Here is a 25,236-nt window from a genome sequence, read left to right as displayed (position 1 = left end):
AATCAGTTAAAGGACAAAAGAGCAGCCATCAAAAGCTACTTCTGTATTTCCACCCCCTGAGCTGGCTGACAATTCTCAAGCACAATAATCAATAAACAGAACAGAAGCTAAATATAATATTAGACCAACCAATTTTAATTTTAATTAAGTAGGAAGTTGAATGTTATTTAGTTTAGCTACAGATAATGAAGTAACTATCAATTGCCATTAAACTTAAAACCCTATCACTAAATTATCTGAATGGCAGGTAAACACTACTAATAACTTTATTAGGACTTCCATATAGCAAATACCATTAAAACACTGTTCATGAAACCCAGAATGATCAGGTTGACCCTTTAAAACAAAGAAAAATTTAAAGTTTCACAGGAAATCACAAGATGCCAGAGGATTTCACAGTTCGGGGAATATGGATTAAAGGTTAATCCCAAACTCATGTTTTTAAGCAACTAAATTGCTCAAGTCCTGCTACAGTAAATCAATGACTTCACCAACTGATCCATGATTCCTCCTGGACTTGGGATCCTCTACAAAACCACCACTGAACTGCAGCGAGAACATGTGAGCCTGCCATGCAAGGATCCAGCATGAAACTGAAACCCTTGCAGAGGAAGGCCAGGAAGGATTGGCATTGGCAAGCACCCACCACACCTGATTCTACCAAAAACCTGGCATCTGAACTGTCCTGGAAAACTGTGAATCTGTTCTTCAAAGCTGCAGCTTATGAGGGACCTGTGCATTAGACAGCATTTATACAAATAATAAGCTATAGCTGCAGAACAAACAGACTGGCAATTAGAGTTACCAAAAAAAATCTGATGTTTGGAGCCTACCACAGGAAATCATTAACAACGTGCTTGACAAACACCTTCTGGGTTTGCCAGATTTTCTTTTGGGACAGGAAAATGGATGACCCCATCTCTTATACTCCTTCTAGCCATAATTTTCTATCAGTCTACACAGAATGGAAGATTAGCAAGGCTCTTCCCGTCACAGGTTAACTGTTCAGATCACACAGGCAAAGATCTGCAGAGCCTTTCATTAAGCCTGCCATTAGCTGTGCTCTGTTGCCTTTTTATCTAAGCTCTTCTTTGTCCAGGCTATCACTGCAAGAACACAATGCACCTGTCCACTTCAAAATACAAAAGAGCCCCGAGCACACACATTAAGCCTTGAAGGGCAGGAGCTGTTATTCCACTCAGTTCCTTCTAGTTTCTGCTCCAGACAGAACTTTCAGGTATCAGAACCTCCACTTGGGGTACACAGGTCTGCACTGCACAACGGGAAGTTCTGCTAATCGCAGAAGTTATTCATATGCACCTCACAGAATGAAACAAGAACTTATAAAAGTTGCAAGAAATCACCACGTAAAAACCCCAGAGACGCGGGCATTACTCCAAGATGGATCACAGAGGTAGCTACTATGCTTGCATTACAATTCAGCATCAACACCAGCCCTAACAAAGGTAACACCAGGGGACAGAATGATTCATTGAAGTCTTGACTGGTTTTCTGACATTCACCAGGGGATTTTACATCTTTCATACGGAATATCTAAAATTCCTCTCTTCAGTCTAGCTGTGCCTTTCCCCTCATATACCAAGAAAGAAGCACAACTGCCTGTTCCTGCTGCAGAGAGAGGCTGTGGCAGTGCTCTTTTCTCCATCACGTCTGAACCAACCTTCCCCTGCCCCCAAACCTCCTGCAGGGACACAAAAGTCATGTATCTGCAAACCCCCCAAGGTGCCGCTCTGGTTTATTACTTCTCAGAGCCAAAGCAATGCAAACAGCCCTGCCTACTGACTCCTTTTTTTCTCCTTTACTTTGTAGCCACAGCTAACAGCAAATCCACTTGCACCTCAAAAATTTTGCATTATAATTAACATCAGGAATTACCAGTCTTAAAGTATCAGACCTGCTAATAAGGTCTGATACCTTCTGCTTTGTCTCTCTGCTACACTGGGACCAGCCACAAAAAAGCTTTTTCGCATCCATCAGCCTCGCTTTGCAGCTGTAAAAACAGCAAATAGCAGAGCAAAGAACATCAAGATGAGAACTCAATAATAGGTAACAGTGGGAAGAAAAAGAAAACTTAAAATCAGAAGATTAAGAAGCAAAGGGATGAAGGGAAAAAACACCAGACTGGAAGACAGGCCAAGCCCTACTTTCAACAAAACTAACTGAGAAAGTGTGATAAAAAAACCCTTCTACCCCTCACTCCTAGAACTTTGCACTTGGGAATTCACCTAAATACACAGACAGGAACTGCAGCTAGCAACGACATGAACCTGAATAAATATCACTCACCACAGCTCTCACTAAGGTGAAGACAGTGAACCAACAGCAAAATAAGGGTTTGTATTTGCCTACCAACAAAGTCTCTCCAGAGCAGAGGAATACTGGCCAGAGCAAATTTTATGACCGATATATTTGGATCTCCATTTGAATTAATCAATACACTTCCACTGGACAAAACCAGACCCATCCAGTCACAGCACACCAGTGGATCACCTTGAAACTATGCTGATCACGGATTGCTTAGACCTCTACTCTGATGAGTTCTGCCTTGCATGAAAGACCAACACCTCTTGACTGAAAGACAAGAAAGAGTTTGCAATCTGAATACACTTGTCTGTTGTACCGTGCAAAAACAGCAACACCCCATCTGCAAGAGCATAACCACAGCTGCCAGCGAGCTCCAAAGCGTACGGGAAGTTCCAGCTGTGAGCTGGAGTGTGGGGTTTTAACCAGACCACTTGCACTGGCAAGTCTTTCTAAGCATTGCAGATTAAGTATGTTGTGCAACGTTTTTTTGAAACAGAACTTGGGTAATAAAATTACTTCCTCTAGCTGGCTTTGAAGTGGGGAAAAAACGCTGCAAGAACAAGAACTCAATTGGCTTTTAGCTGCCTGGCAAGTGCTCTAATAAGAAAGCCCGATGACCTACATTCACAAGGCTCTGTACTAAACCATTATTACAAAATCCAATATAAAGCCTGACCATGTTTAAGTGTTTTTCATTAGCAAGCAGCAGTATCTTGTTAGAGAAATATGAAAACATGTTATTGTCTTTAGCAATGATGATCTTAATTAATCCTCTAAATACTATTCTGAAACATGTCAGCATGGTCATTCCAGACTGCTTAAGCTCCCAACACAAAGACACCAAAACCTCTGCTTCTCAGTGGGATGCATTGGGATGTTAACATAAAATGAAACTTCTTAAATATTCTCAAACTGTGAAAAACTGAATTCAGAACAATTTACATCTCTGATGCTCTTCCAACAACTGACAGAGATGCACTGGTTCAGAAACTCAGGGAAGATCAAAGCTAGCACCAGAAGAGCTTATTGCAACTCAGTTAACACACCACTGAAATATTTCTTCACACAAAAACATCAGCTCTCTCAGCCAGCTAGTCAGACAACCTGAAGCAGATTGGTTTGAGTTGTCCTGGAAATGATTTTATTAAATTAAACCCTACTGTGGTAAATATCCCCAAAAAGCAACAGATAGATACTATCAGCAAGTGTTTAAAGGAAATATTAAGTTAGTCCCTCACTCTACACCCATATAGTTGGAAGAGTTAGATACGTTCAGGTTAAATTCATATCATATCATATCATTCATAATTCATATCAGCAAATTCCAAAAACAATGAGTAACACAACTCAAGGAGAAATGCCCTACTTTAAAAAAAAAGAATGCTTTCAAAAATGCACTATAGAGCAGGCAATTAGTCAAAACAAGAAGGATATGGTCAAAACAGAATGGGAAAGATGGAAATACTGGGACAAAAAAAAATACAAGTGGCAATTCTCAAAGGCTCAAAATTACCATTACAATTCCATAGGCTCAGAAAAATCCAGCTGCCCACAGTGCCTTCAGGAACCCAAGTCTGCACAACTGGGGCCAACGTCATGGTATGTCAAAAGTACCTGGTGCTGTTAGTGATGGCAGTAGCACAAAACAGACTCATGTAACCAAGAGAGAAAAAAACGGGGGGGAAAAAAAAGAAATTTTAATTACTTTCTCCCCTAGTTTACTAAAGCCCACCCCACTCTAAATGCAGGAAAAAATAGGCCTATGTAAAATCACTGTCTTTCAGATTGCATGAAAAGATACTACAGTTGAGGAGGCTTAAAAGAAGGTTTTATTTGTCTGAAGAGCACAGCAAGAACATGGATACAAAGCTAGTGTCAAATTAACATGGAAATACAAAGAGATGCCTGATCCGCCGGGACTGAATTGTGAAGGGACTACACATTCATCTCCGAGTACATAAAACCTCCCAGCGCTCTGCAGCACTCATCTGATAGTTCCAAGCACAGATTTAAGCTAAGCAAGCTGCAGGCGTCCTTCCTAAACCAAAGAGACAGTTGCTACAACACACAGGTTTAAAGAAGGAAAAAGTAAAGCAAACACCACCTGGGAAATAAATTCTAAGTCCAAGTACTCTTCTCTTTCTGCTGTCTCTCCCCAGAGAAGACTAGGGAGACTTCTTCAGCACCAATTAAAGTGGTAAATTTGGTTCTGTATGGCCTCTGTACTGGCATGAGCCAGGTTTTCCCTACTTGTACCTCATGCTTCAGGATCAAACCACAGGCTGTTAATCTATCAAATGGGTGATTTGTTCAAGACAGCAGATTCAAGATACTAACTGAAACAAAACAAAACAAAAAAACAACAGATGACATGGGCAAAGAGCTGTGAGGCCACCCAGAAGTGATGGGCTCTCCTGTGAGGAGGAGGGACAGGCATCACCATGGACAGCTCAGCCACAACGTAAACAGGATGGATGAGTATATTCCAAATGGAACTCAGAAACTCCTCATACAGCAAGGAATTCCAGCTGCAACACCATATCCAGTTGCATTACTTCACCTTAGGTTCAGGAGTACATATGGTTTGAGCAAAATTCATGGAATGCTTATGGAGTTGCCACAGGGGAATTCTAACACTGTAAGTTTCAAAGCCAGTGGTGTAGAACGTGAGCAGATGAGTTAAGGTTCGCTCACAAGGACACTTCTGCCAGCAAGGCTAAAGCACCACAGATCTCTAAAGCAGATACATTAGAGCACCAGTGGAAAAATATCATTCATCTTAACGAAGCAAATCTAAGTGAAAAACTTGTGTTCATCCATCAAGCATCAGCTGCTGACAGAGGTACAATATCAAACCGGAGAGACAAATGTGACACAATATGAAAAATGCTATTTTTGAATTTCTAGGAGGCTACAATGCTCAACACCAACAGAGCTCAGGGTCAAATCTACCCACCTGCAAAAGCACAGAGACAGCTCTGAATAAGCTGAACCTTTTCACCCAGCAATCCAGCAGCCTGTAGCACTAAGTGCCAGCTAAAAGGAGCTGCTTGAAATCAGTTTTATATAGTACCTTCTCAGCCATAAAAGCCTCTAGCTGTAATAATACTAGGCTACCAACACAACAGGCATTTTTTGGCTACTTAAGTGCATATCATAAGCCCTGTATATACACTGCACTGCCAAAAAAACAAGCTAAAACAAAACAAGGCAGACACAGAGACGTTTCAACACCCAAGTTAGTTATTTCAATAACTCTGCCTACACTGACCCAATTGTGTTTCAGTTCTGCTGGGAACACGCTTAGACGCAGTTCATTAATACTGTTATGTTTTATTAGTCTGGGTCACAAAAGTTATTTTGAGGAGAAAGAACAAGGGGGTTTCAAAGTACACCATGGCTCCTACTCTCCTATTTATTAGGAGCACATATCACCCAGGAACAGTGGCTTGGTGCGATGGGAGGGCGATTTCCAAACCTGCAAAGCCACCCCAGGCAGCCTCACGCTTTGGCTGCTGATGCTTTTTGGCAAGAGCTGCCCACGATACTCGAGGGCTTTGCCAAGCTCCAAGAGAGTTCAACATCCAAAAAGAAACCCCAGCTGAGAGATATACCTAGAAAAACTGTACTTTTCTACCCGCAAACACCAACCATTTCTCCTAAGTTAATCATCTTAAGATTTTAAGCACCATGCCTAGCAGCTAGCACACAAACTCCATCGCTGAATTATTTCCCTAAAAGAAGCACAAACAGAACCAGAAAGACGAACCAGGTGCAGCAGGTTTTTTTCTGTTTCAGGCAGGATTAAATGGCACTTCGAAAGAAAGCATTTTGTCTGGCCGTGTAGGCATCCAAGGCCCACAACATAAAAGCAGGTAAGTGACAAGCGCCTGAAAACTTAGTCACCACATTTTCCGCGCTCATTACCAGTAGAGTTATGTAGATTCCTACCCAAGCTTTCACACTTTGACGTGAACGTTTTACCCTGACTCTCAGGGTAAATCCAGGCTCTCCCGGATCCAGGCAGCCGGCACAGCACAGGGGAGCGATGCTCGGCCGCGACCCGGCTGTGTTTAAACGCACAAAGCAGCAGCAAAGCCCAAACCTCCCGGGAGGGGCCGGCTCCGGGCCACTCCGCCCCCCGATCCGGGCTGACCCCGGGGGCTCACCCTGCCGACCGCCCGGGCCCGGCACCCCCGGCCCCGCCGCCGCCCCTACCTGGCCGCAGCGGCTCGGTGATGCTCAGCACCAGGAGGAAGAGGAGGAGGAAGGTGCCGCTGTCCGCCTTGGGCACCATTTATCCTCCGTTCATCCTCCCCCGGCACAGCGCCACAAACCCGCGGGGAGGGACGCGCGGAGCGGCGGGAGGAGGGGCCGCCGCCGGGCCCGCGGGGGGCCCCGGTCCGCACCGAGCTTTTCCCTCGCCCTCCCTCCGCCGTTCGCCGCCGCCCCGGGCGGAGCCGGCGGCCCTGGCTGCGGCGGGAGCGGCGCGGGTCGGGCGGCCGCGCTGGGGCGGCTCGCAGGGCTCCGCCGGCGCACAAGATGGCGGCCGCGCCTCCCCGCCGCCGTGCCCGCGCCGCCACGCCCCCTCCCGCCGCGCGCCGCCCGCCCAATCGGCACTCGGGGGGCGGGGCCGAGCGCGCGGAGCAGCGCGCGCCCCGCCCATTGACGGCGGTGGGCGGGGCCGGGCGGGGCCGAGCCGCCGGCAGGGGGCGGTGGCCGGGCGGGCCCGAGCGCCCCGCGAGCGCCGGGGCTCCGCGGCGGCCCCTCGGACCCCGCGGGATGGCCCGGGATGGACACCGCAGTCCCTCCAGGACGGCCCTTGCCAGCCCCCTCAGTCCTCAATGGAAGCCCCATTCCCCCCCGGATAGTCTTGTTCAGTTCGCTCCACCTCCCCACGACAGCCTCTTCCTCACAGAACAGCATTTTCCTGTCCCGAGTTGGAGTGTCTTTTCCTGCTCATATCCATGATCCTGCCAGCCTTTCCCATTCCTGCTGGGGCAGCCCCAACCGGCTTCCTCTGTACCCCAGGACAACCTTTCCAGGTCACCTCCATCTCTGCTGCGATGGCCTTTCCCTGCCTCAGCAGGGACTTCCCAGTGCCACCACCTTGCCTGTCCCGCAGCAGACGCACAAAGCTCTGGACTTTCCCAGCCGCAGCAGCCTCCCAGGCTGACCATCCTTTGCTTCTTCATTACTCTGGTCCCCCCTGCCCAGAGGGGAATGAGACAGTCCTCGTTCTCATGTCTGCAGGGTGGCACGGACAAGCAGCACCCGCGGCTGGGACATTCCCACAGGCAGCACTCCGCAGTGCCAGAGCCAGCCAGGTGTTTCCACAGCTCCTGGGAACATTCCGTTCCCAGTTCCCAGGCCCCGACAGAGAGGAAATGCATAAAGAAAACTGATTGCGTGGCTCAGGTCAGTGTTAGTGTCCCTGCAAGTGACAGATGGCTGTAGGAATTTGACCCTGGGTGTTGCTGAACATCAGGCAAAGCAGGGTGGTGGCTGTCCCTGGCTGGGGCCAGCAGCCCAGCGCCACAACTCTCCTGGTGCTGGATGGAGGTCAGCCCAGGCAGCATTTGGGATCAAAAGGCGGTTTCAGCATCAACACCCACTTCCCAAATTCATCCAGAGTTTCCACTGACAAGGGGGTGTTTGGGCAGCACCAGGACATAGGCTCAGCCAGGGGCCACACACAGCAGCTGACCCACGGTCAGCAGGGAGCTGTCACTTTACTCTGCAGCGAATTCCAGCATTTTAGCATAACCTATTCAAAGTAAAAACCTGGGAAGCTATCTTGGAAATGGTTATATATTTTTAATATTTACAATGAGGTGTTCTCTACTCTTTTGCTATACCTTGTAGTTCTCAAATAAAACATTGCAATTCCAATAAGGACCATTTTGACCCAATTTTACCCACTCGTTTCCAACTTAATACCAATTACTCAGTATACCCAGCAGCAAACTTTTCTCAAGGGGTTTCCTGATGGATGTACAGCTGCTTCTGCTCCCCCTCAGTCACTGACTGCCCCACAGGTCAGCTGCCAACCTGCAGGCAGGGAGCAGGGACTTCTGTGGGATTTGTTGAGCAGTATGTCCCCCCAGGAGTTGTTGCTGTGCTCAGGTCAGTAGCTCCAGGCAGGTGTTTCTTCCAAACCTAAATTTGCAGTTTAATATGGGACAGGAAATTGCTGGGGTAGCAGCAAGCTCAGAGCTGTGAGTCCTGGCGGCCCCAGGAGCTGCCCCAGGAGCCCTGTGCGGCCAGGAACATGCCTGGGGACCTGCTGGAGTGCGTCATGAGCAGCAGGGCGCTGCCTGAAGATTTAGGCCAAAACCCACTTTCCCAGTCTCACGTGCTGCCAAATACTGTCACGATCCAAGAGCCTGCGGGGACCTGAAGAATGACAACATCCTCCAGCACAAAGGATGCGTGAGCATCAAACTCCCCAGCTTTGCTCCTCCCATGGGACGCTGTGGTGACGGACTGTTCTGAGCCTGGCTTCCTGCAGCACAGCCTCACAGGCCACCCCCAGACTGCTCCAGCGTACCCTTATTCATCCCAGGGCCTGGGCACTACACCATACAGGGTGATGCATAAATAAATATCTGATGATGCCTCTACCACGAGAGCAGGGCTGCTTACCCCTGGCTTTTATCCCAAGGCAAGGCAGGCCTCGTTTCCCCCATGCCACGTCCCACAGCACCCCCAGCTCTGGAGAGAGGGGGTCTGGAGCACACCCAGCAGTCCCTCAGCACCCCTGAGCAAAGGGGCGGTGAACAGCCCAGCAGCACCAAAGTGAAGGGTAAGAGGTGCCCATTGCCCCAGAGGTGCTGCTGGGGCCAGGAGGGGCGAGGGGAATGGGCTCATGGTGGGAGAGGTTGAAGCCATCTCTGGCCCTGGCCTGACTCTGAGCTGGGGCTCGTAACCAGCTGCTGTTAGGCCAGCAGCGTGAGCTGGGAGTGAGGCAACACGTGCAAATATGAGGAAGTGAGAATTGCTCCATTTCCCTCTCCTCTGAGCGAGTACACCAGTTTCCTTTATTTCTGCAGAGAAATAGCCCAATCCTCCAAAACAACAAAGTATCTCCAACCGCAGCTTCCCTTTTTACCTAAATAATCAGTTCCCTTACTGGAACCTGCTTTTGGATGGGTGGAAAGCTGCAGCCCCTGCACCATGGCAGAGATGGTTATCCCTGGGCCAGGGAGAGGCTCCCGGCCCTGAAGGTGAAGGGCTCAAAGATTACACTTACAAGACTCTCCTGTGGTCTCCCATTTTCTCTCCTGCCTGGGACAAGGAGCCAAGGCCCAGGCTGCACACAGCAAGCCCCCACAGCCTCTGAATGTGAAGGTGTTCACATCACTATGTCCCACCAAGACTTCCAAGCATCCAGTAACACACCACAGCCAGCCTGGCCACCCAGGAGAGGCCTGAGGCCACCACTGCTCGCTGCCAGCCACCTCTGCAGCATCAGGAGAGCTCCAGGTGCTGTTATGGCTGAGGGAGCAAGCGTGCCTTGCATGTAGGAAAATGCAGATATATTGCAACAGCAAAAGAAAAATAACCTGCTGAAAATGGGAGAAAAAAAAAAATCACCAGTCATCAAGAACCAAGATGTTTTTTCACACTGGATTTGGCCCTGTAAGGCACATTATCTGCCACTGCTACAGCAGCAAAAATACCTGGCAATGAAGAATTTACTGATTCACTAATTACAGATAGCAGGGGCTGAACTGCAGCAGGAAGCAGAGAACAGACATTACAGCAGGCATTACAGCCCTTTCAACAGACCCAGTTTTACAGCACGTATCTGAAAATAAGTTCCATTTCTAACAAACATATTAGGCCCATCAGTGCGGCAGAATCAAGACTGTGATTTTACTGTGGCTGTCTAGGTTAATTCACTTGAGGGCAAACACAAAACCAACACCATCCACAGGATATTTAATGCAATCTGCTTTTAAGCATGAATTGCACAATGTGGAACTAACCACCCTCAGATATCACATGCCCCTCTTATTCCAGCTACACCCTGGTATGAGCACAGCCAGTTTGAAATGCTGTGGCAGAGATGCCACATCCCACTCCTGATCCATGTGTACAGCCCATCCGCAGTCCCTCAAATGCTGCTCAGCCTTTCTGTGCATCCCACACCCAGGGGAGCTTCTGCACCCGCAAATGGGCAAGAATCCCACATCCACCCCTTGCTCCTGGCGTCCTCAGTGACCCAAACTGTAGAAGAGGGTCTGACCATCTGCCTGTGTACCTAACAGAGAGATCCTATGCTTAATGGAGACAAGCATTTCACTGTGAAATAAATAATTAGTATTTGAAATTATCTAAGAATGTTGTTCATATTTAGTCAGTTCAGTCCTTAAAGAACATTTCTGAAAACATGAATACTTTAGTAAATGTACCCCTTTTACATTAATTCATAAGTACCTGAGAATAATTTTTTTGCTTAAAGGAAAAACAAAGCCTTCAAGTCTTTCTGGACTAAAAAGGTAAAAATCACTAATCTTTCAGTCACGATTACTAGCGATGCCATGTTGATCAATTTATTTTTACAAGGTGCACTATAAAAACTCAGTCCCTTGGGTTTTGCAGTCAGAGACATGAGTTTTGGAAGTGCAGAGGAAACCACACAAAAGGAAGCTCTCCACCAAGACAAACATATCACTCAACACCCCGACCTCAGAGAAGGCTGCAGACACTCCTCCAGTTGCTGGGTAAGACTTTCCATGGATGCTCCCTCAGTAAAACATCACCTGACTACAGCAAACGCCAACACTGCCAAGTGTTACACATACAGTCTTGTGCTGAGCTGTGGTGCAAGAAGTGCACCACATCTGGCTGCACCTGCTTCCTCCTAAACAGTGCAGTGCTTGACCATGCTGCATCACACCACGCAAGGGCTCATCCCACACACAAAGGTCAGCTCACGTTCACCAACCACAGCACTGAGTGCAGGCTATGTATGGTTAAAATTGCTTTTCCTTTCTTGGTCAATTATAAAAACCAGAAGTTTTGAAGACTGGGAGGAAAACACCAAACAAAAGCCCCGGTGTGGCTATCAGAAGTACCACCTCTGTCCTTTGGAACAGCACTGTCATCCTGGTGGGTGACGCACGACTCTCTCGCCCCTGCATCGTGATCATCAACTCTCTGGATTCACACACAGAGCAGCTGTAAAACAAATCTGATCCCTTCCCTCTGCCAGCTGCAGAACAGGGCAAGCCCAAAGCCTGCAGAAGAAAAGCCTGAGCAAAAGCAGCAAGGCAAATCCCATTCTGCAAATTGTAAGGAGAGAAGAAGGAAATGTGGTCCCCTTAAGGAACGCTGGTTTTAACAAGATCACGACGTTAGTCAAACTTGTGCATCAGTTTAAATTCAAGTTAAAGAGAACCCCTCTAAAATTCTGTGGCATGCCTCAGTATACACAGGGTTGCGTCACCTCTTCTGCAAACTACAAACGCAAACAAGTTTGATGAGCTGGAGCCAAGTCCAGATCAGCCTTTTAGAAAGGCTTATCCCATTTAAGAAACAGACGTAGCTGTACAGAAACGAGTCTAAATGCACAGCTCTCTTAAAAACAGAAATATATCTTTAAGAAATGATCTGCATTTTCCCAGTTTCCAGTAACCAGTCCACAGCTCACTGAGCACAGCCAGATCACTATCACCCTGGTGGTGATTGGAATGTTCAGAAGAAATCAGATGCCTTTCTTCTTTTGGGAAGCTGCAGTAAATTGTCCGTGATGGATGTAGTATCCTGAGATACTGGTGTCTGAGATACTGTCCTAGACTGTGGGGTGCTCTGGGGGGTTTGAGGCCCACTGGCTGGGGTTTTGTAACCAGGAGTTCCTGTGTGGGCTGGGGAGGGCGTGTAGCTGGCTCGCAGGGCTTTGTCGGTGTATTTACTTGCAGTCCTGTTTACAAGTCTTTGCAAAGCTGGTGACATTGCTGGGCTTAGTCCTTTTGGAGTAAGGCTGAAATAGAATAAACAGTTTTTAGAGATTTTACAGTAAAAAATCTGCCTTTATCAGGAAAAGCATTATTGCCTCCCTACATGAGCTCCCCCCACAGAGCAGACCCGCTGCCTGCAGAAGTCATTCTGCCTGCAGGTAAATGCAGCCTGTCCCTCTCGAGAAACAAGTGACAGAAAAACCTCCTACATCCCCCCCAAACCTGAGTGGCACTGCTTGACATTTCCTCTGAGCCCATTCTGTCCTTCCTGTGACTCCCCCAAGCAGCCCTTATCATGTCTCCTCTTTGCAATGAGGCAAGACACTGATCCAGAGGCATCGTTGGGTGGCTGCAGGACAGAGGACCAATGCTGACAAAGAGTGTCAGGGACAGCCACCTACCCTCAGGAATTAAGTTTTTTAAATTCTAAATTTTTAATTCCTAAAAACTTCCAGTCCAAATGTACCTTTCTGCTTCCAGTGTCCTTCTTCACCATCATTCCTCCCTTTCCACAGGTGCTGATTTACATCTCATCAGATAATACCCACCCCCAGTTCTGCTGTCAAAACAGAAGTCTCACCTGGCCAAGTTTTCTGTCACTTTTCGAAGTGCCTCCTGCTTCTTTGCTCGATTTTTAGCTGCCACTTCATTGGCCATCTTGAGTCCTAACCTCTCACGGCGCCCAGGCTCCAGGATCTATAAATGCATCACACAGTTCACTTGCCAAGGCACTCAGGAGTGCTGAAAAAATGAGTCAAAGCACCTTCAAAGCTGGATTTCAATGCTCAGATATCTAAAGCAGGGAGACGTGGGGTCAGCCCGCACCTCTCTGCTGCTGTGTAAAAGCCAGAGAGGACACAGAGACCTTCAGCCTGCCGTAGCAAGTAACAAAAATTGTAAAACCAGTCCAGTCAAGGAAGCAGCCATTACCTCTGGCATTTCCTCCCGCTGTTTCTCCTAGACAAACAATGTCACCTGTGTCTTGCCTGGCCTGTAGCCAGCCAGAGCTCAGGCATACACAGACATTGCTAAACTGCAGGAGAACCAGCCAAGGCTTTTAGAGACTGACAAAACAGAGGCACATACATCAAATTACACCTTTCTTAGTAAACTTAGAGTCTCAGACAGCTCACATTCAAAGACATCAGCAGGAGACAAGTAGCATGCAGGGTGAGGTGCCATTAGCAAAGCCAGAATGTCTTTTCTACTCTCAACTGATATACCTCAGGCTGCAACAGCCAGAAGTTAAAAGACAGAGGAAAATGCTAAAATTTCCACCTATTCACACATTAAAATCAGAAAAATTGAGCGTGTTTTCAGCTTCCTCTGAAAGCCCCTCTGTCTGGGCCCACCACCAAATGCAGAATCTCATTCTCCTGCCAGCAGTGTGCATTCTACCTCAGGTAGCTCCACCAAGAAGATTTCATGTGGATCCATGCTCACCTCCACCCTCCAAGCACAAACTAGATTATTAGTTTCAAGGACTGGGAACACCACTCAGCCACGTGTCACACTCCATGTTAATCTACTACTTCCCATTTGCCTTTCCCATTTGAGTTTTTCCACCCCAGAAAAGAATGTCATGCTAACTTGCTGACATGAAATACCTTGAAAGCTGGTCCTGGTGTTCTGTCCACATATGGTCTTTCTGACCCTTCCAGACGCAAAGGGGTGCTTTCAATTTCACCCCACGTCATAAAAGGCGACTCATTCACACCTAAAAACAAATACAACAAGTTATGCCCATGCAAGACATTTGACTAATTTGACTATTCATTCACCACAAAAAAAAAAAAAAAAAAAAAAAAAAAAAAAAAAAAAAAAAAAAAAAAAGAGAGAGAGAGAGAGAAGCAAATTAGAGAATGCAGTAAATTCATCAACAAAGGAGCCCCTCCACTGCAGAGGAAATCACAGCCACTGTGAATAGTAATATGTGATTCCCATTAAAAGGGATTGCCTATAGCTGTGTCACCCTCACAGTTACAAAAACCAAGCACCACCCTTTCCATGTCTTCATTTTTCCATTTGCTAAGCTTTTGATTAGTGATGCTTTCATTTCTCCCTCTACAGTACTAGTCCTTCCCTCTGCTACTGCAGGAAAACACCTTCAGCATGGGAAACTCTTTAAAAGTAAGAAAACAGGCAGAGGACTTAAAGAACATATAATAGCCAAATGCACCCTCCAATCACCTCAGGGGCAGCCTGTACCAAACAGTGACTGCACCTTGTCTAACAGGTGTACAAAGCATTCTAAGAGCCCAATTAAGTCTCTGGTGGGAAAATCCCACTGGTCCAGGGTTTGGAAAAGGCATTCAGGATGGAGAAAGGAGGTGCTCCGAACGCCACCTACAGGTTTTCCAGAGGGAAAGCCCCAGTACGTTCAGGTGTTGGCATAACCACATAAAGCACAGGCAAACAGCGTGGCTGGTGCAGAACAACTACAAATTCAGATACCACGTTTCAACTCGGAGAAAAAGAATCAGTTTGTTCTAACTGAAAGTACCCCACAGCTAGATAATTCCTGAGCAATAGCACAGCAACTTGCTCAGAGCCTCTTGGTGCAGTGTGACTTCTCCTACCCGGGTACTGGACTAGGACTGAAGGCCTGCATCCAGCTGGCACGAGGCTTTACCTCCCCATCTCACCCTGTAGTGACACCCTAACGTTGAACAGAGCATCAAAGTAGGTGCAGTAACAGTCCTCTTAAAGCAGAAGAAATAAAGAAATTCTCTTACCTGGGGCAGGAGAAGGGGTAGCCACAAATCCATACCCATTCACTTTTGGAGACTCTTGGGGTATCAGCTCTTTCCCATCGGGTCCCACTTTGCCCTGTTTGTACTGAAATAAAAAGGACAATGTCACTCGTGTGGAGAAAGGTGAGAGTCAGCTGTATCCAGCACACACATAGGTCTGGGGGGTGAACCACACCAGAGGGCGAAGACTAACTAGGTCTGAGTAAAAAGTAAAATTATCCAACCTGAGCATTGAGGGCTGCAGCTTGTTGGAGCTGTGATTTGCTCACGGCTTGGCTAAAAGGGTCCTTCACAAAACGGGTGTTTCGATGCACAACTTCCCTGGGCTTCTTAAAGACTTCACTCTCATCAGGTACACCTTGAAAAGACAAATATCTTTTAAAAAGGGCTCATTTCCCTACTTCACTGGTTCACAGAAATTATCAATCGTACATTTATAGCCAAAAAAGAAAACTACATTTACAAAAATATATATAATATATTGCTAATATAGCAACAAACAGACTAACAAGTCCAAGAAGGATTCTTCGAGCAGAAGAGAACAATGAATGAAGACGACAAGTGCTCATAAAGAAGACAGACCAGGAAAGAGCTGTGGCTGCTGAGAACAAGTACTTCTATAAGACAGATGAGCTTTCAATGGCAAATAGAACACAACCAAACTTTGGAATCAGAGACTAAGGAAAAAAGGAAAAATACTCACTTCTTAAAAACAACTTTACAGAAGAAAAAGCACAGCATTACCTGTCAGAGCTGCTCAGGCATGTACAGAAATGCTGTAAGCAGAGTTTGGAACCAACCCATGTAGAAGAAATGCCTCACCTGTTGGATAATACATGAGGGTGTTTCGAGCTGTGTATTCCCAGGTATCCAGACCAGCTTTCACATTTTCCAGGGCTTGCTGCTCAGCTGAAGGAAGTGCCAGGTTTTCATTTTGTCGCTGAAAGAGCAATGGGAAAAAAATTTAAAAGGTAAAAAAAAAGTCTGAAGCAACCTCCTGCAATCTTTAATTCAGGCAGACACAACTTGGAGAGCTCAGTCACAAGCTCAGCCACCTGCCCTAGAACACTTTGCATAAGGTATGTAACAGACTCTGAGGGATAGCTGGGATAAAAAAATAACACTCCCTCAAAACAACAGCAGCAAACACCCATACATCAGTGCCAAACTCCATGAAAAGGCACTGCATCCCACATCCATCAATGACATATCTGTGCCAGCTGCTCACTGCTGACGGTTACAGACTAAGGCAAGCCCAGAAGAGCTCTTGGAGCTCCCCTGCAGGTAGCTGAGGAAGGCAGCACAGCCAGCCATGCTCGTGCAGTTCTGTGCTTCAGCGGCTCAGTGGGTTATTACCGATAACAGAAACTGAAAACTGAAATAAGACAGACAATCAAACTGCAAATAATGAAGGGCTGATGGACAAACAACAGGAACTGTGCTCAGCTGCTCTCCCTGGTGCTGCTTCTTACAGAAGAGGCTGCCAAGGACAGCAATACCTGCACTCTGTGCAGTGCTTTGCAGTCTCAAAGCTTTCAGAAAAGACAAACCCTCAGCAGCTAAGCCAGTGCTGTTCTTGTGTGACAGAAGGGGAAAAACAGGACTGCTCAAGGAAGCAAAGAACAGTGACAAGACTCAGGAAACTGAGCCTTAGCAGAAACACAGTGCAATGGAATTTCCCTGCAGTGTCCCTCTGGAAGGGCAGAGACAGAGCTGAGGCAATTCCCTACCCGGGTGTACTCCTCCTCTGCGCTGTACAGCCAGGCGTGCTTGACTTTCTCCTTCTCCTTGGCCACTTCCATGATCTGCTCAAAGGAAGCATTATCCTCACTCGTGTGCTTTGCCAAGAAGGTGTCCAGGCTGGGAAGAGCATCTTTATCATCTTTCTCTGCTTCTCCTAACAAGAGAAGGGAAGAAGCCTGAGGAAGGTTAATGCCTCCCTTTCTGCGAGAGCACTGTATCTACCTCTTAACCCTCTGGCAGCAAGCCTTCCACAGACACACCAATAACTAACACATAGCTTGGTCAAAGAAACAGATCCACACGAGTGCTGCAGTAATAAATCAGGCTTGGAACTCATACAACCAACTTTCAATAAACCCTTTTATGGCATTTACAGCAATTTATTGTAAAGGTGAAATGTACAAGTGGCCAGCTGCTGGCAGACAATTTCTTTTCAGAATTCAGCTAGAGAAACATAATTCTCCTACCTTCCTCTGCAGTCTTGATGCCAGCTTTAGATTTATTTCCCACTGCAAGGCCACCTGGGTGCACTTCTGGTGTTTCAAACGTGGCTGGGGTAACATCTGCCACAAAAAAATAATAAGTTCACCTGGTTACTGGAGCACACAGCAGGATTTGCTGTAAGGATCGTGTACCAAATGAGTCACAGAGGGCATATCAAGAGAACAACAATAAAATTAAAAACTCGTGGAAAAAACCTCCAAAACATCAGTATGTTCTATTCAATTCTGTCTTAACCTCCAAGCAAGATTTTGGCCTCATCTAAGATGTTTTTCTCCTGCTGGGAGAAATTCCCAGGAGAGCCACAGCCCAAAACATTTGTCACCCTACACCCTGCTTTTACTAACAAAAGCAGCAGCAGATCAAACAGAGCCCAGGCCAGGGCCAGCACCCGCAGCAGGGGAGGAAGGGACACCAACAGGTGACACGTGCCCTTTGTCACAAGAAAGCCACTTACCCAAACCCCACTGCAGGGGCTGGGCTTTAAGAGACACCTGAACTGGAAGTGAAAGAAAACACAGAACACCGGATACCTGCTGTGGGAACCTCTGACAACCACGAGCTTCCCACAGCTTCTATCCCCAAAACAAATTGAAAATCTCAAATGTCTGTAGATGCAACAAGAACCCCTAAAACTACAAACTAAAATAAGGATGCAGAACATAGCTTAGAATTTCTCCTAGTAGAAAGCAAGTAACATTCCCTAGGGAGCAGGAACCTGGCAAGAGATGCCTATAATGAATGGTTATTAAAAGGTTGCTTTTCCAAAAACACCATCAAAGAGAAAGTCAGCATGAGCCACCAGGCACCGGCTACTGCTCAAAGGGGTACGCTTAGCTCTCATGCAATATCAACCTTGAATCTTTAAGATAAGCACTGCCTGCACAAAGCCGGATAAAGCAGAGCAGCAATATCAGATATAAAGCCCTCATCCCCCACAGAGCCAGTTCTTACAGGGTGCAGGTGTGTCCCTCAACGACTTGCTCAAGGAAGAGCCAAACTTGATAGCAATTTGTCTCATTTTCTCCAAGTCGCCGTTTTCCTCAGCCTCCAGATAGTCCTTCTGCGCTCGCAACTTCTCCACATCGGGAAAAAAGTCTCGCTGGATGATTTTCTCTAAGCTCTACAAAGAGAGAGACAACTGCAGTGCCCCGCTGGGACGCCTGGAGTGGCGGCTCAGCTCGGGGCCAGCAGTGCAAAGCCACGGGCAGCCCCGGGCCCAGGGCCGCTGGCAGAGCGCTGACAGCTGGGGCCGCAGGAGGGGCGGGAGCCCGAGGGGCCGCCCCAGCGGTACTTCGACCCGCAGCCGCGGGCCGACCCTGCCGGGCGGATCCCAACCGAGCCGGAAGCGCTCGGCTCAGGCACCGGCGGAGCCTCCCGGGCTTAGGCCCTGGCCCGCCGCCTTACCTCAATATAGGCCTCCTCATCCAAGATCTTCTTTGGGGGCCTCGGGGCCGGCGACACCACCTCCTTCCCCGTCACGGCGACGGGCCCCGCGGCGGTAGCCGGCACCAGTGCGGCGGGAGAGGCCGGGGGCACCGGTATCGCCTCCATCGCGTCACAACAGCTCCTCTCCTCCTCCTCCTCCGCCTTCACCGCCGCGAGCGCGACGGGCCCTGACGTCACACTTCCCCGCCGCGCGGAGCCGAACGCGCGCCCCCTGTCGGTCCGGAGTACCCGACCGCGCCCGCGCCGTGATAGCGGCGGCACCACGGCAGGGATGGGAGCCGGGATGGGAGCCGGGATGGGAGCCGGGATGGGAGCCGGGATGGGAGCCGGGATGGGAGCCGGGATGGGAGCCGGGATGGGAGCCGGGATGGGAACCGGGATGGGAGCCGGGATGGGAGCCGGGATGGGAACCGGGATGGGAGCCGGGATGGGAGCCGGGATGGGAACCGGGATGGGAGCCGGGATGGGAGCCGGGATGGGAGCCGGGATGGGAACCGGGATGGGAGCCGGGATGGGAGCCGGGATGGGAGCCGGGATGGGAACCGGGATGGGAGCCGGGATGGGAGCCGGGATGGGAACCGGGATGGGAGCCGGGATGGGAACCGGGATGGGAGCCGGGATGGGAGCCGGGATGCACGCGGCATACACGCGGCATACACACGGGATGGGCGCCGGACGGATCCCCCAGTGCCCCCACCGTCTCCTCAGACCTCCTCAGAAACACCCCGGGCTTCCCGGGCAGCTGCTGGCCCCCCCGCTGGCCGCTCGGGCGGGGGTGACGGGGCAGTTTTATTGATCTCGCTGTTTCCCAGCTCGTGGGTTCTCCTTATCCCCGCCAGGAACACGGGCACGGCCTCTGTGACGGAGTGGCTGGCACCAGGGGTGAAGGCGAACGCTGCCTGTGCCAACCCTCTCACCGCAGCAGGTTCATCGCCTCTCCCCAGGGCTATGGGGAGAAACCCGTGTTTCTTTGTTATGAAACAAATCGCTTGTCCAGCAAGTTCAACCCCAAAAAAGCAACTCTATATGCCACTGAGGTGCTGCAAACAGGAAACATTCATTTGTAGGATATTCTGCAAATCTACATCAATAAAACAAGCACAGAGCAAAGACAAGAAGGGGAGTCTCCCCTTCTCTTAAAGCACACACATTTAACACTGGTACAGCTCTGTCCCCGAGTTATTTGCCACGTGAACTAGGTTTGGAAGAGGCGTGTGAAAGTGCCCTGTCCGCTTTTACCTGTCCTCGTCCTGTGTGAATCACAGAGATTCCCTTTTGCTGCATTATCCCCCTCTGGTTATCCCCCCTGAGCCTGTCAGCTACGGGCAGTGGGTGCTCTTGGTGTTCCTGTGCAGCCTGGGAGCACTAACAGCTCTCCTTGCGGGGCTGCTTGGGCTGCAGGATCAGTGCTGAGGCAGTCACCCTCTTCTGATGCCGCCACTTCGCCCGACGATTTTTAAACCAAACCTAGAAAGTGCAAAACAAGAAAAGGGCTTGTGCATGTCACGTGTTACTGGGAGGGGGACAGGCAGTGGTCCCCCTGGGCTGTACTGTGTGTGCTGTAAGATACTGTAATGTAAACGCTTGATGCAAAATGTAATCAGTCCCTCTGCTGCAATCTTGCACAGATACGTGTGAGGGGCACGAGGGAGCTGGGACCCCCCCTGACAAATTCAGAAGTCACACAGATGACTTAGATGAGGAATACACACAGGGGTGAGCAGCAGAGCCAGGCGTGTCTGTGTGTGACAGGTGATCTGGGAGAGAGGGATCATGTGAGTCTGTGGGACTGGATGCCAGTACAAATTAGCCCAGCTGAAACGGTTTACATTCTTCCACTGCTCGCCAAACTCAAACTCTCTTTTGTCAAATGCACAAGGATGGATTTTAAAATGAGGCCGTGGGTCTGCAACTCCCCAAAGAAAAGGCAGCACAATGCCCCAGTCTGTGTTCCTGGGGGACGGCAGCCAGCAGCCCCTCAGCAAGTGGCAGAATCTCACCTCTACCCTCTCCTCCTTCAGGTGAATGCGGTTTGCCAGGTGCTCGCGGGTGACGACGTCCGGGTACTGGTTCTGGTGGAAAAGCGTCTCCAGGGCCTGCAGCTGCTCCTCGGTGAATATGGTGCGGTGCCGGCGTGTGCGGCGCTGGATCTGGTGAAAGGTCTGCAGCTCGCTTGACTTCTCCTGGGAACTCTTACAGACCCTGACTGCGGGGTGGAAGAGCCGCATGGGCCAGGGGAACCGGGCATCTGCGAGGGGACAGGGACAGCAGCAGCATTAGCGGTGTGGGGCTTAAACACTCGTCATGCTCAAGGCAGCTCAGGCACAAGCTGCATCCCTGCTATTATTTGGAAGGAGGTAGCCAGTCACCTGGAGTGGGTGGCAAGCTGAGTGGCCACTATGTGAGTGGGAGAAGAGTTTAGGGCATGACTCTGGGAGAAGGATGCAGGTGGTGAGCACTGGCTGGGTTTTCTTCATTCACTTACCAATTGGACTATGGCCAGATCCAGAAAATAACTGCAAACTCACAGCCCAGCAAAGATCTGTGTTTCAGCCCTGACACAAGGGAATTCTGAATTTTCAGGATGCTCTTGAACTGCACTTTTCAGGGTTTGCTACATTTTTTTTTCCCCGTAGTAATTTTGCTAGGCGTAGCCTGAACTCTTTTCCATAAAAGATAAGTAATGTTGTCAGGGAGCACAGGCACAGCCCTGCATGTGGGCAGCATGGCCATGGGGCCTCACTCACACTCCACAGAGAGCTTGCACCCCCAGAAGCATCATTCTCTCAAGAGTTTCACACTAAACCAGTAATATCCAGTAATAGTTAGCTCCCTCTGATTTTCAAACCCTGGTAGCACTGCAGGTGGAACTTCTCTTGGAGCCCTGCTGAGAACAGAGCTTGGTTTGCTGGGCCTGGGGCCCAAGACCACCCTGGCCAGATGCCACACTGTCACTTACCACTCAGGTTTTCCCCTGCCCACAGCACTGGCACCAGCCCCTCTGCAAGCCCCACACCCGAATCAACCCCAAACCCAACGCTCACCCAGCCAAGCCGGCAGGTCCTGCAGGGAACGGGCGCTCGTGTGAGAGCAGCAGCAGCAGTTGCAGCCTGCCCCTTCCAGCTCTTCCTCCTCTTCCTCCTCCTCCTCCTCCTGCAGGGAGCTGGCTGGGATGGTCTCCAGCTCACACAGCCGCTTGGGTGTGCAGCCCAAGATGTTCCGTAGGCACAGTGGCACCAAGACCTGGGGGCTCTTCTCCGCGGGGCTGGACAGGATGTCCTCGATGCTGAACGGACGTGGCTTCTTCAGGCCTCTCCTGCCGGCCTCAGCACCTGACACTGGCTCTGAAGACATCCTGTACCAGCAGCAGCAGCAGCTGGGGAAACAGCCAGCCCAACCGAGGGGCTTTGCTCTCCGAGCACTGGCTCCCTAGTGGGGTTTTGCTAGGGAAAGGACAGCTTAGGTGGCTTTTAAAATGGACTGGCAAAGCCATTCAGAACCACTGCTTTGTCTTGGCGTTTCAAGTAACTGTCATTCCTGCAGCTGAGTTTTTATTTTATACACACACACACTCTTTTTCTCCCTCTGACCTAGCTGTGTTATGACTGAAGCCACTCTAAATATATATATAGAGAGAAAGATAATCCCTTTGGAAAGAAAACCGTAAACCCCCCTGCAAATAAAATAAATTCTAACTAATCTTGGCAGCTTTGTGAAGGGTTAGTGTGGATCTAAGATTTAGCTAATCCCACAAAAATGACTGGAGAAGGAAATCTGATTTCTCCATCTCGGGTGTAGATTTGAGGTGGTTATGATCTCCATTGTGCTGCAGCCTCCTATCCAAGGAAGGGGGAGGATAGCTGTTCCCAGCCCGGAAATGGACCAGAGGATTAACTCCTTAAAAGAAGCAAATTATCCCTTTCTCTGGCCAAATGAAAGCTTTCCCATCAAAAGAGAGCTGTCATATCATACAATATGAGAGAAGAGAGAGTTCAGCTTAATAAAAAATCATTTTTAATGACAGCACAGCCTTTGGCTTTGCCAGAATTCTCTGTGAAAGTTGATTTATTTTCTGCTGAAAGCAGAGAAATTGTATTTTCCCTCCTTCCCCTTTCCCCCATCTCTGCTGCCCTAATCACTGTAATAATGCAGATGCTTTGCATGTATCCAACATACTCTTTGTAAGGATTCAAAGCCTTTAATAAATTAGATTACTGGCTGCTTGCAGCAGCTCTGCACCACAGCTCAGTGGCATGTAACCACCTCCTGTGCAGCTGAGCACAGGGAAGGGGAAGGGGAGGATTGCTGCTGCTGCTGCTGCCTCTGTGTGCTCTCAGTGAGATCCCACAGCCATCCAGGCAGGAGTGTGGACTCAGTGCCACAGCCAGGCTTCCCCAAAGTTCAATTCCCAACTCCTGCCCAGCCAGAGGAACTGGGGAGAGGCCATGGCCAAGATTCGGGTTAGGAAGGGAAGCCTGGCTCTGCCCCTCCCAAAAGCAGACAGCAAGGCCTGGCAGCTGCAATCCACAGGACGAGGGAACATCTTGGATCCTACATGAGTAGGTGGGAGTAAACTAGAGAAGGTGTGGTTGAGATCAGGTTGTTCAGCTAAGTTTGAACGCAAGTTTTCTTGCCCTCAGTGTGATTTAAGCCAAGGTGAGTAGCAAGGCCTCAGGAGTTCACATGGGGAGCACCCTCACACCTGGTGCTTCCTTGCAGGGGAGTGAAGATACCAGTCTCACTCATGGTACACCAAGGAGACACACAGGTGAGTGCTGAGAAACCACTGCACACCAAAGATACTCACACTTGACAGCCCAGCAATGCCTCCAGCACCCTGAAAAACTTAAGTCAGTCCCCAGGAGAGCCTCTCTCAGCTCCCTTCTCTCCTCATCCATGCTCACTGCCTGCCCTTCCTCACCTGTGGGTCCCTCAGTGCTGGGAAGAGATGCCCCAGAGCCGTTCTACTTGTGACTCACTTAAAACCAAACTGCTCTTTTTCCTTCCCTTTATTTGTCTCTCCTTCAGCTGTTCCAATGTTGTAACCTGGATTATAACTGAGCTCTGCAAATCTTTAGAGATGAAGACACCTTTGTAGCTGCTCAGTCTGGACGTGTTCACTGCTGCCCTGCCAAGGTGTCAGTGCTCCAGAGAGGCACTGGGGATGCCCTGATTCCAGAGATCACTGAAAACTGCTCCCAGCTTTTATTCATGTCCCCAGACGCTGACACAAGAGGTGTCACAGATGTGGGGCCAGGTTCTGCTCCCCACACTGTGCTGGTGCAGAGGGACCATAGGGCCGCTGAGCTGGGACGTGCCATGGGCAGGTGCAGGATCTGACCAGTTCTGTTCATATGCCTGAAGCAGATTAATTCTCCTTCCCCATCCCTAACAAAGGACACCTTTCCCTGGGCATCCTGTCCCAGCCCTGCCTTCCCACCACACATGCACTTAGCCTATTAGGATCTCTGCTGATTGCTTTCTTTCATTCCTCCCGTACCTTTCACTACAGAAAATGGACTGGTAATACTTCTTTTATCAAAGAATTATGGGATTTAGGACCCAGATTGTACAAAGAGACTTTTGATAGCTGCTGGTAATCAAATCCCAATTGGCAGACACTTCTCTGCGCCCTGTTACCAGAGAGGAATAAAGGAAAGGGATTTCTGATGTTCTGTTTACTGAGCCTTTGGGAGATAGGATCGCTGGGCTATTTCATACTAGAAAAGGAAAGGAAAATAAAACAAGAAAGGAAAAACATGCAGACAAGAGAGGACAATATAGATAAAGATAAAAAGAAAAGAAACAGGCTCTTATCATTTTCTTATTGGTTAAGGAGATTCCAAAGCCATTATAGAGGATTAGCAAAAAGGTTAATCTGCTTTAGCTGTTCACTTGTCAAAAGTGAATTTATGGGGTTTGAAAATCCTTCCTATGGTGAAACAAGGAAAAAAAATTCCCCCTTTCCCTCCTCTGCCCCTCCCTTCTGCAGGCAGCACAAGGTGATGGGAACAGGAACACTGTAAACCCTACAGCAGGGCAGCACTCTCCTCTGCCTTGCCCCTGCCTGTGTGCTGGCACCTGTGGGAGCTCTCCTGTGGCAGTGCCTCTCCCCACTCCCTATCACCTCTGTGGGGTGGCCATGATGCTGGGGACATTGAGGATCAGATCTGAGGGATGTAATCGTCCTCCTGCACTCCTCTGCCTTGCCTGGGACAAATCCTGGGCTCTCTCACTCATTGATATTGACAGCAGTCAGGGCAAACCTGGACCCCTGGCTGGATTTGGGCTTCCAGGCTGATTTCTAAAGGAGAACAGAGATGGAGGCTGCTGCAAATGTTGCAAAAAAACACAGTCTGGGGGTTTTCCATCCTCAAGGGAAGTGCTCAGCCTAGGATGCACATCTCAGTGTCCTCCTGGCCACCCAGTGCATGCCAGCTGAGTTTTCCTGGGCTGCCCGTGCCATGACTCACCCAAGCAGCGGATGCCGATCACTGAGA

General features: G+C 49.1%; 3 protein-coding genes across 4 annotated transcripts in view; all 3 read right to left on the bottom strand.

Annotated features, from left to right (window-relative positions):
* DGCR2 (DiGeorge syndrome critical region gene 2) overlaps positions 1–6,741 on the bottom strand; it is a 41,634-nt gene extending 34,893 nt beyond the window's left edge. The window contains exon 1 of one of the 2 annotated variants that reach the window (XM_040080813.2): positions 6,544–6,741. In XM_040080813.2, the coding sequence (XP_039936747.1) occupies positions 6,544–6,622 (79 nt within the window). In that variant the 5' untranslated portion in view covers positions 6,623–6,741. The remainder of the gene's footprint in view (positions 1–6,543) is intronic. The other variant, XM_040080814.2, reaches the window with a different exon arrangement.
* A 4,585-nt stretch (positions 6,742–11,326) lies between these two features.
* On the bottom strand, positions 11,327–18,899 carry ESS2 (ess-2 splicing factor homolog). The gene is made up of 10 exons (XM_040081161.2): positions 18,695–18,899; positions 18,242–18,410; positions 17,254–17,349; positions 16,774–16,940; positions 15,866–15,983; positions 15,268–15,401; positions 15,026–15,128; positions 13,898–14,007; positions 12,871–12,986; positions 11,327–12,313 (listed from the first exon to the last, which is right to left on the bottom strand). Exons 1-10 carry the CDS (start codon positions 18,839–18,841, stop codon positions 12,028–12,030), a joined length of 1,446 nt encoding a protein of 481 aa, XP_039937095.1. The 5' UTR covers positions 18,842–18,899; the 3' UTR covers positions 11,327–12,027.
* A 457-nt stretch (positions 18,900–19,356) lies between these two features.
* On the bottom strand, positions 19,357–22,375 carry GSC2 (goosecoid homeobox 2). The gene is made up of 3 exons (XM_040080986.1): positions 21,781–22,375; positions 20,737–20,984; positions 19,357–20,203 (listed from the first exon to the last, which is right to left on the bottom strand). Exons 1-3 carry the CDS (start codon positions 22,088–22,090, stop codon positions 20,102–20,104), a joined length of 660 nt encoding a protein of 219 aa, XP_039936920.1. The 5' UTR covers positions 22,091–22,375; the 3' UTR covers positions 19,357–20,101.
* Between the last annotated feature and the right edge of the window lie 2,861 nt (positions 22,376–25,236).

This window comes from Hirundo rustica, chromosome 17, assembly GCF_015227805.2.
Source record: "Hirundo rustica isolate bHirRus1 chromosome 17, bHirRus1.pri.v3, whole genome shotgun sequence".
Lineage (NCBI taxonomy): Eukaryota > Metazoa > Chordata > Aves > Passeriformes > Hirundinidae > Hirundo > Hirundo rustica.
Note: the sequence above shows the minus strand (reverse complement) of the source record. Positions and strands in the feature narration are given on the sequence as shown.